The sequence below is a fragment of the Coffea arabica genome, chromosome 6e, assembly GCF_036785885.1.
Source record: "Coffea arabica cultivar ET-39 chromosome 6e, Coffea Arabica ET-39 HiFi, whole genome shotgun sequence".
NCBI lineage: Eukaryota > Viridiplantae > Streptophyta > Magnoliopsida > Gentianales > Rubiaceae > Coffea > Coffea arabica.
The window spans coordinates 47,292,270-47,302,112 of record NC_092321.1 but is presented as its reverse complement, the minus strand read 5'-3'; the positions used below and the strand labels follow the sequence as shown (position 1 = coordinate 47,302,112).

Here is a 9,843-nt window from a genome sequence, read left to right as displayed (position 1 = left end):
GTATTAAAACCCTAAGTGTACTTTTGGGACGTTTTCTCTTTTGATTTGGCAAACCGTGTGTATATATTAACTTTTGAAAACTTTTGTATGTCATTTTGATTTGTAAACGCTAAAGTTCAGATGTGAATGTTTGTTGGCTATTTCGGTTGGGTTCTGACGGGTCGGTCACTATTCATGGCCGACTTCGGATTTTATGTTTTTTTAAATTTTGGGTTATTTTACCATTTTGACTCGTTTACGCTCGTTCGTAAGTTCCGGATCGCTATAGATAGTTCTAGTCTGCATCGTGAGTCCTGGCGAGAGCTGGGCAGGCAGTCCGCTCACCCCTTTGGTTCGCCTTAGGGGAAAGTGGGGCTGTTACAACAGTACATGGTCTTCAACATTGTCACAATTCAACTTCGATTCAATTTTCTAATTAAAATGATAAGTTATATAAAATCTTCCCCAACAGAGTTTAAACACAATGGAATGTCAAGTTTTCAAAAAAAATTGACCCGGCGAGGGAGGGAGGAGGAGAAATATGGCAACGAGCAGGACAACACAAAATGTCCCATATAAATGATTGTTCTGCAATTCAGAAAAATTCATGTAAGTGGCCCCATAAATAGCGATACCTGATAGCAGCAAGAAGTTTATTAAGGTGTCTGAAAAGTTTTGATTTAATAGGAATACAAAACCATTGACTGAGTAACTACATATACACCAGACATCAAAAAGAAACAATTATTTATATTCACCAGTATACCCCAAAAAACAATACTAATCAAAGAAGCTACTTCAAACAAAGGTTTTAGCTAAATATCATGAATGGCCAGAATACTGGGTAAATAATCAAACATTGAATTTAGTTGTCAAATAAGCATTAAATTAAGCTCAACAATTTTCACAAAATAACCACAATCAAGTAACGAAGTAATACATGCAGAGGATAAAAAGGTTAACAACAAAGTGTTACACCAAAAAAAAGGAAATAGATTTATGAAAAGTGAAAAAGAAAAAAATTGGAATCTGGGTCGGGCAGCCGATGAACAAGGACTACCCACCTCAAACCAGAAACTGTGTGTCTTTGCCTCAACTGAACTAATTCACTAGCTGCCACTGAAGGTGGTCTCTCTTCCTCAACAAGCCTTTCATTCCGCAAGAATCTGCCCCTGAGTAGCGACTGAAGTAAAATACATAAATTTCAGGTCTTCAAGAATCTGTGTCGAAACTCAAGCCCTTCATAGGCGCTTTCCAGTTAACAGACAAACATGTCCATTACATGGTGAATCTCAAGTGACAACGGTGGAGGCTTTTAGATTTAGAGTTATTGGAGCTGAAGAAGAAAGAAAGAAAACGACGGAAAGAGAAGCAGAGGAGCTGACCCAAGAGTTTTGTTAATTTTGTCTGATTTTTTTGGTCGGTCAGTCAAACTTTTGACTGAAAAAGGCCGAAAAAGGTAAAAAAAAAAAAAAAGACCGGGTTGATCAAATTATCCGGTTCACCGGTCAATCGGATTTGACCGAATTTTTAATACCCGAGTTTCTTAACTAACTCGGACCGGATGCTGGCCGGTTCCCGGTTCGACCGGCCGATCCGGTCCGAGTCTGAAAACACAGGTTTGGGGAAGATATACATGCAAGTTTGGATTTTTGGATATTAGGCAGTCAAATGTTTCAACTACGCTTTGCTCTTGGTATTTGTTTGTTTTTAGGGGCACGCGTGATCATATAAGAACCATTCTGCCATCGATTATATATTGGTTTCTTTGGAAGGGCCGCAATGAAGCTCGGTTCCAAGGTGATGTTTTTGATGCTCGGTCAGTCATTGTTCCCGTTGAAGATTTTTTGGATCGACTGGGAGTGGCTAAGGTTTTTTCTAAATCTCATTTTTTTGGTGATTTGGATTGCAAATGGGTAGGATTGGCTGTTGCAATGGTGCGAAAGGTACACCATATTTCTATAGTTTGGGAGCATCCTTCCAAGGATTTTTATAAGTTCAGCACGGATGCCAGTGTAATTGGTGGTAGCTTAGTTCTAAATGTAGAGAGGAATTTATTTTACTCACTATAAGGAATTTAGGGAGACAGATGTGCTTTTAGCGGAGGGTCTTTTCACTTCTTCATGGATTGCTTTTATGTTGACAAAAGGTGTTAAAGCTATTATTTGTGGAGGTTGATTTGGCTCTGCTTGCTTAATTGATTCAATCAACTAAGCTTGCTAAGTGGCCTTTTTGCAATATTCTTAGGCAAATTTGGTTTCTGCTTTCTTCTCTTTTAGTTGGATTTCGTCGTGCCTATCATGAAGCTAATGTTGCAGCAGATTCTATAGCCTCTACTACTATGGGACCGAACAATGTTTGGTTTGATCTTCGGGATCTCCCTTAGGTTGTTAGGGTGCTCATTAGTTTGGATTCTAGGTCTTTTTATTTTATATGCATTCAAGTTGCAAGGGAGTAAGTACTTCTTATTTATTTTATCTTTATTTTTTTATTTATCTTTAGGTCTTTGTAATAATTTATTTTATATTTAATAAAATACAAGGGGTGGCATCTCTCCCCTGTTTATGGAGTTTGCCGATTAAAAAAAAAAGAGAGATAATTTAAGAGTTTAGGGAGAGGTGAAAAGAAAAACATGCAGCCAAGTAGGTTTGAGATGATTTTAGTTCATCTAAAAAATGTTATTAGGGCCAATGTGAAACTCTTCAAAAGTTCCAAGATACTAATGCAATTAAACCATTTTTTAAAAAATAATTTAATGAAGAGGGTGGTGTCAAAGTAAAAAGAAAACCCACATGGACCAAACTAGGAATCCCAGCCCCAGCAACAACAGCAGCAAGATCAGTAGCAGCAGCCGACTTCTGGTGCTTCAAAGCCACTTGTCTACTCAGAAGCCTACTATGGCTTCCGAGAAAGAAGCTGCTCTCGCTGCAGCCGCTCTTCCTGCCGATTCTCCAACTATGTCTGTATTCTTTATCATTTTTCGATATCAATTTATGTTGTTTTCCGAAAAAGTATGACTGGTGTTTGTTCTTGTTCAGATTTGACAAGATTATTAACAAGGAAATTCCTGCTAACGTTGTCTATGAAGATGACAAGGTAGTTTATTATTTTGGTATATATTACGGTTTAATGCTAGTTTCCGTCGGTTATTTCTGCAAGAAATTGTTTGCTCCCACCTGTAATTTCAGTTCCCTCAAGAGAAAGGGGAAAAGTTTGATTATAAATGGGATTATTTTTGCAGCCCTTGGAGTCCTTAATAGCTACATGTGAATTCTGCTGATTTATGTAAAAATATCCGGAAATTGTTTACTGTTTGTTAAAATTAGTGATCCAATCCCGCCATTTCACTAATTTTCCCAAATTTGTATGTTTGTCAGTTGACTCGAGCAGGCACATAAATAGGATCTTAAAATTATCTCAGTTCGGGTGCAGTGTGCTTTATAGTTAAAATTTTTGGGTTGCCAACTTAAATTCTTTCTTTAATATGTTTAAAACCAGTATAGCCACAAGTTAATCATGCTATGACTGGAATTTTTTCATAGTTTCTTGGTGTCATTTTTATGTTAACCGAAGTAGTGAGTTGTGTATTACTACGTTTTATTTGTTTTTAGCATTAGCATTTTGTAAATTTGAAATGGTTGTTTGGGGGGTTTGTCAGCAATTGGAGGATTCTGTCCGTTGTTTTGGTAGTATACCTGTACTTGCTTTGTTGTTCTGAAAATTATTATAGTGGTTTAGTATTTTTCTGGTTCTTGGCAGGTTTTGGCTTTTAGAGACATAAATCCTCAAGCACCCATACACATTCTGCTTATTCCAAAAGTGAAAGATGGCCTAAGTGGAGTTTCGAAGGTTCCTGAAGTTAATAACATTAGTATAGCATTGGCTGCATCACTTCAGTGCTTTAGCTTTTGCAGATATACGTGACTATTTTGAAGCTCCAACAGAACACGGAATGCAAACTATCCTTCTTATTATCCTTTCTTAGTTTTTTATGCTTACATAACAAAAGAGTCAAGCAAGCAAGGGTAATATAAGAAAAGGGAGAAGGGAGACTCATTACATGTAGGCTGCAACTAAGAGATTTGCTTAAGTAGAATTTCTATTGGATTAATACCTCGAACAACCGTAGTTGCTAAAGAGGTAGTTTGTCTATGCAGTTTGATGATTTCTGTGATTCTCACACTCGCACATGTTTAAGATTATATAATTAGGGTTTACCATGCAAGCTTAACTGTCTGACTGTAGTGCAATTAAATTTGTTTCTCATGCCTTACACAGCCACAAGTTTTTGCAACTTGGTGCCTTTTTCATGGCTATGCTGTTAATGTTGAAGGATACAGCCACAGTGATGTACATGATTCCTTCCAATAAGATGTGTGTGATTAAAAAGATTTGCCTTAGGTGCATGTAAATTTTTGCACTTTAATGATCAAATAACGTGTATGAGATTGTGAAGCGAGTTGTAATGCTTGCCTTTGGGTTGAATTGTTTCTTGGCATTGACAAGTCAAATATACATTGAGTCATTTGTGTTTTCAACTCGTAAGTTGTTTGGGTAGTTTCAAAGCAATCACAGGTAGTTTTAATGGCCCTGAAATAGTATACTTGTGTTCGACGTATAGATACCTCTGCTGGCACTATGGCATGTACTGTTTTGTTTGTAATGATCCTTTCTTTTGGTAGCAAGTACTTAGTTCTTACTTAAATAAAGCATTAGGATAACTGTCCTAAACTGGGTGTCTTTATGACCTGGCTGCATTATCTCATTCAAACATGCATGAAATGATGCCATTTGCCATATTTTCCAAGTAGGACATAATTTGAACAAAGGGAACCAACTCCTTCAATACTTGTTAAGTTTCTAAGGGATGAACAATACTACCTGTTGTCTATTATATCCTTTGACATTGACATGACATGCTAATGTTATAATTATCGCTACCTTTGGGCTACTTAATGTATTCTACTAGAAGCCAGAGGTAATTAATCTTCCAGACCAAGTAATACCACTCATTGACAATAAAATTTGAACAATATGTAAGCTGTCCATGTTGCTGTTCATATTAAGTATGAGGTAGAGAATTCTGCATTAATTTGGTTGATATCTGCATGGGAAAGGGTTCAGATTTCGAGTTTTCTTCTTTTTTGTTTTTTCTTTCTTTTGTGGGGGATGGTTGGAAGAGGAATGTTCTACAGTAGATCATATCAAAGGTACGAGTCAGAAAAGTGAAGACCTTCTGAGATGCAAACTACAAGTGGATGGATATCTCAAAGAAGAATTAGGACAAAGTTAAACTGGAAGAGTTTTCTGAACCTATTTTTGTAGAAACATTGTCTTGTTAAGAAAAATCTTGAATGTCCCTTCTTGACAATGATTTTGTCATCTAATAAACATAAGCTTAAGTAAATTCAGCTTACATAATACAGAGTATGGACTTGAAAAAGATCTTAGTTATATATATATATATTTTAAATTTAAGGGTTGGGGGAAAGTTTTTTTTTTTTTTTGTTGGGAGGGGTGTGGGGTGCGGGAATTGCGCGATGCACCATTAGCTGAATATTTTTGGGGCAAAGTTTTATGACTTCCTGCATTTATCTTTAAATACTGATGGTGATAGGAAATTGTTCAAACTACTCTTGTTTGGAGCAGGAGAGGTGAATTCTCATCTTTGGGCCAAACACATCAAACTCAGGTGGTGTGCAATAGAAGAAAGTCTTTCTAACAGTAAAACTTATTCGCACTGAGTCAGTTAACTAGTAATCATTGTGTGACTTATTTGTTCGTTACAGAACTGAGATGCCATTGTCATTAGCAACCTTCCCCTGTTCACCCTTGGTTGATTTGGTACTTAGAGTTGCTTTTATACTCTTTCATTTCTTGTTGAAGTTCTATATAAACCTGGATGCGAGATACTGAATGGCCGTTCATATTTGTTCAATGCTGTGAATGGAACCTAGCCTTTTTTTCTTTAAGTAACTGGTGTTTTTTGTTATGTAGTTGGTGCTTGAAATTGGATGAAAGGTGAATGTGGCTATGTGATTTTGAAAATGTTATAAGGCCACAAGAAGTTTATGAATAAATTCTCCTGTCATCATGTATGGAATCTTAATTAGTGTGAGACTACCTATTTGGATCATGTTATCACAGTTACGACTTGAGCAAGGAGTTAGAATTATAGAAGAGCATATCAAAGGAGTCAAAAAGCTAGCTTTTGAAAGCCATATCTATGTCCTCACCATAGAGTTGCAGAGTTGTGGAGAAAGCCTGTGCATTGCATAGAAGATGCTTTATCAGCACCTTTGATACTGAACAAGTTCTGATGGCTTTAAGAATGACCAAATTTTATTCAGGAATTAAAATTAGAGTGCCAAAAGAAACCAGTCTACAGCCACTGCCAAACTAAGTGTGGAAACTTTATTCAACTTTTGTTGGGGTATGCAGTTATGCAGTCTAGTTTCCAGTAAGTATTAGTTTTGTAATTCACTCGAGAAAACTGGTTACGGGACCATGATGCATTTCATGTGCTTTGAGCACTTTAGCATTCTCCAGAAATTACGCAATGGAATGTGAAGACTTGAATCTTCAGTCATTGTGAGCTTTGCTAAAAATTGTTTCATTTTTATTTCTTTTGGAAGCAAGGTGAAGCAAACTAACTCCTTTAAAGATAGAATATGTTTACGCTCAGGGTCAAATTTCAGGCAATTGCAGGTATTTTCTCTAAAGCGAGCTACTGACTATTGGATAAGGTTCATGTTACTAGGCTCGCATCTTGTGATCTAGGCTCTTAGGTGACAAGTGATCTCGTTATGTGAGGCTGGATGACTATTTTGGTGATTTCTCTTGGGGCTACTCCCAAAATCAAGACTGGAACTGTTTGAAGAAAATGCCATTTTAAGACTTCGTAATTCATGGTTCTTCACAATCTGTAATAATTTGGGTAAATTTCCATTGAGCAAGACAGGAGGGTAGGAGCTTATAAATGAGTTTTCAAATGTGAAAAATGCCGTGGTGATGCAGTGCCCCCTTTGATATGAATGAATCATCCTTTACTTGTATGTGAACTATTTCCAGTTTGGCAAGGCAAGATGAGCTACAATTCAATCTTAAGCCATGTAGCTCTGTTACTATGGGTTAGCTTGCATTAAGCTATGCATTTCAGAGTTCCAATTGCTGCTTTTTCTTTAAATGAGGGTGAAATTGCATCAGAATATTGACACACTTTCACTTAGTATAGGTTGAGTTGCTTAGCAAAGTCTTGTGAAATGAGCATTATATTGCACCTTTAGACATAATTTGCACTTCAAACACTACACGACTATTTTACCAATGTGGTAAGCTTACATGGGATAATGTATGAGTGCCTTAATAGTGTCAGTGTTTTTCAAACACCATCATTTTGTTATGCATTGGTGTTGAAAGTATTCCTTTGTTTATGCTACAATTTTTACTTGTTATCCATCATGCAGCAAATACATGTTATTGAGAGGCATTTAGTTTGTTTTAGCCACATCAGAATTTTTTGCTAGAATTATTTATTGTTTCAAAGTGAATCACATGAAAGGCATATCCTTTTTTTTATTTTAACCCTATGCCACAGGCTGAGGAGAGGCATATTGAGATTCTTGGACGCCTTCTTTATACTGCAAAACTTGTTGCCAAACAAGAAGGCCTGGAAGATGGCTTCAGACTTGTGATTAATGACGGGCCCAGTGGATGTCAGTACTATGCTTCCTTTGCCTTTATAGTTTGTGTAATTAGGTGTCTTGCTTATATTGACTCAAGATATGAATTTTGGGTTGTTGGCAGGTCAATCTGTTTATCATCTTCACATTCACCTTCTTGGTGGACGCCAAATGAACTGGCCACCAGGCTAAAGACTAGTTCATGCCAAAAGTATACCTTGATGGTGTAGTGCTTATATGTGCCTCCCCTTATCTAACAGAATTATAATAGATATTGTGCTATGCTATGTTAACAAAGATGTAGCATGGATCTATGTATTGGGTTGAACCTGCTTTTTAATCTATTCTGTCTCTCAGTACTTGCAATAATAGTCTGAATATTGTGCCCTTTTGTGTTACCTTAAACGCTGTATTTTTATTTGACCCTGGTGTGGCATCGTCAGAATGTGAAGGGTATTACTTTGCAGCAGATTCGTTGTGCTTGAAATCTTTTGTGGCTTGTGCTGATGGCAGAGCTTTATAATATTGGAGTAAGGTTCCGCTACCTCCCCTGCCCCTAAACCCCATCTCTCCACCTTACCAGCTTATCATGAAGTCTTGAATAAAGGCATTTAGTCAGCATCCATGTGGTTTGGTGGTACAGCTTCTGAGCTCTTGGTTCAAATACTAGGGATAAATCCTTGGACCAAGCAAACCCAGCGTACACAGGAGCAGCCTTTTAATATTGGATTTTCTTTTGCCTTCCCTCTCCCCAGGGATCCGTTATCTTGCTATCTTTTCTTACCGAATATCTTTGAAATTGAAATTCCAGAACATTTGTTCTTGGATATGCAAGTTATTTATGATGTGATACTCTAGCACGGTGCGAAGTATTGGTGTTGATTCTAAATATTGACTCAATTAGTTAGAATGGAAATAGCCTGTAAAAAGGCATGGCACCAATCTTATCTTACAGAGATCAGATTAAGTTAGTGCTTAAGTGCTCTTTCCAGAGAGGGAGAGCAAATTGATTGAATGGAAAATGGAATGAATATAAGATGGAAGGCCAAAAAAAAAAAAGAAAGATAGAATGTTCTTTTATAGAGAATTGAAATGGGCTTTAACGGGCCTGCATAGTTCTTTTGTGGCTTGGATGCGTTGAAGTGATTTATTTTATTTGAGCTCAAGAAAACTCATGTGGGCCGAATACATTGTTACGGAACAAGTGTATTTTTGGGGGGATAATTTCAGAAACCTTCCTTGAGATTTTTAACAATTGTGGAGACCTCCCCTCAAGTTTATTAAATTAATTCAGCTCTCTTGCTTTTACTATTTATATAACAATAAGGCCCAAAAGGCTATATTTTTTCTCCAAAGTCCTAAACTACCCTTTTTGTACAAAAATAAAAGAAAAATTATTTTGCCAATTGCTTTCTTTCATATTGCAATTAAACTCACTATACTAACAAACTAGTCTAACAAATAGTGTAATTCCAAATTCTAAACCCAAGTAATTCCATCATCATAGTCACAAAATTGTTTCTCCCAAAGCATGCATTCAATTCTGAAGATTCGTTTCATTCTTCAAAAAAATTCTCACCATATGGTTCTATGTGGTTAAACTCACAATCAACTACCCTTATATTTGTATAATCTTCAACATAGGATGTCATGGTTTGGTTCCATATAAGTGGTTTAACTCCTACTACATGAACCACATTATGGCCTTGAAGAAAATCCTTAAGGGAGATTTAGACATGGATGGGATTAATTAAGTTTAAGAAAAGGAAAGGCATCATTATGACTATAGAGATTTTCAAGCAATTCATTTTGCCAAAAATCAAAATTCTACTTACAACTAATCACACTCCAAATTTCAAATCCAATGCCCACACCTCCTCAAAACAAAATAATTTAGCCTACCATTAAATCTCCAAACATGTTAACGTTTTAAATACAGAGAAGAACTCTATCTCCATAACGAAACCACAACCAACAATTGTCAAGTATAAAAAGAAATAGAAATGTACTTATTAACATTTTAAAAAGTTTTTTTGGATGGATGATAGACAAATTAGCAAATTCACCAATTTCAGTCCCTCTTCCTCTTTTGGCCAATGATTGCATTATTTGTTTCGTTATTTTTGTGTTCCTCTTCATCTCCTTTTAATTTGACCATGAAATTAGATTTTACTTCAATCAT

General features: G+C 36.4%; 1 protein-coding gene across 3 annotated transcripts; it reads left to right on the top strand.

Moving 5' to 3' along the window:
* The first annotated feature begins 2,756 nt into the window (after positions 1-2,756).
* Positions 2,757-8,130, top strand: LOC113695877 (14 kDa zinc-binding protein). Of its 3 annotated transcripts, none has more exons than XM_027215057.2 (5): positions 2,757-2,938; positions 3,018-3,075; positions 3,739-3,828; positions 7,577-7,694; positions 7,786-8,130. In XM_027215057.2, exons 1-5 carry the CDS (start codon positions 2,772-2,774, stop codon positions 7,851-7,853), a joined length of 501 nt encoding a protein of 166 aa, XP_027070858.1. In that variant the 5' UTR covers positions 2,757-2,771; the 3' UTR covers positions 7,854-8,130. The 3 variants fall into 3 exon arrangements, with proteins under 3 accessions (XP_027070858.1, XP_027070855.1, XP_027070859.1); XM_027215054.2 differs by having other exon boundaries at positions 3,739-3,837; XM_027215058.2 differs by lacking the exon at positions 3,739-3,828.
* The last annotated feature ends 1,713 nt before the right edge of the window (positions 8,131-9,843 follow it).

Excerpts from the sequence above, each read along its gene's own strand:
- LOC113695877 (XM_027215054.2), top strand. The coding sequence starts at position 2,772 with ATGGACCAAACTAGGAATCCCAGCCCCAGCAACAACAGCAGCAAGATC. Across the intron at positions 3,838-7,576 it reads GAGTTTCGAAGGTTCCTGAA|GCTGAGGAGAGGCATATTGA; the intron begins GTTAATAACATT and ends CCTATGCCACAG. Across the intron at positions 7,695-7,785 it reads TAATGACGGGCCCAGTGGAT|GTCAATCTGTTTATCATCTT; the intron begins GTCAGTACTATG and ends GGTTGTTGGCAG.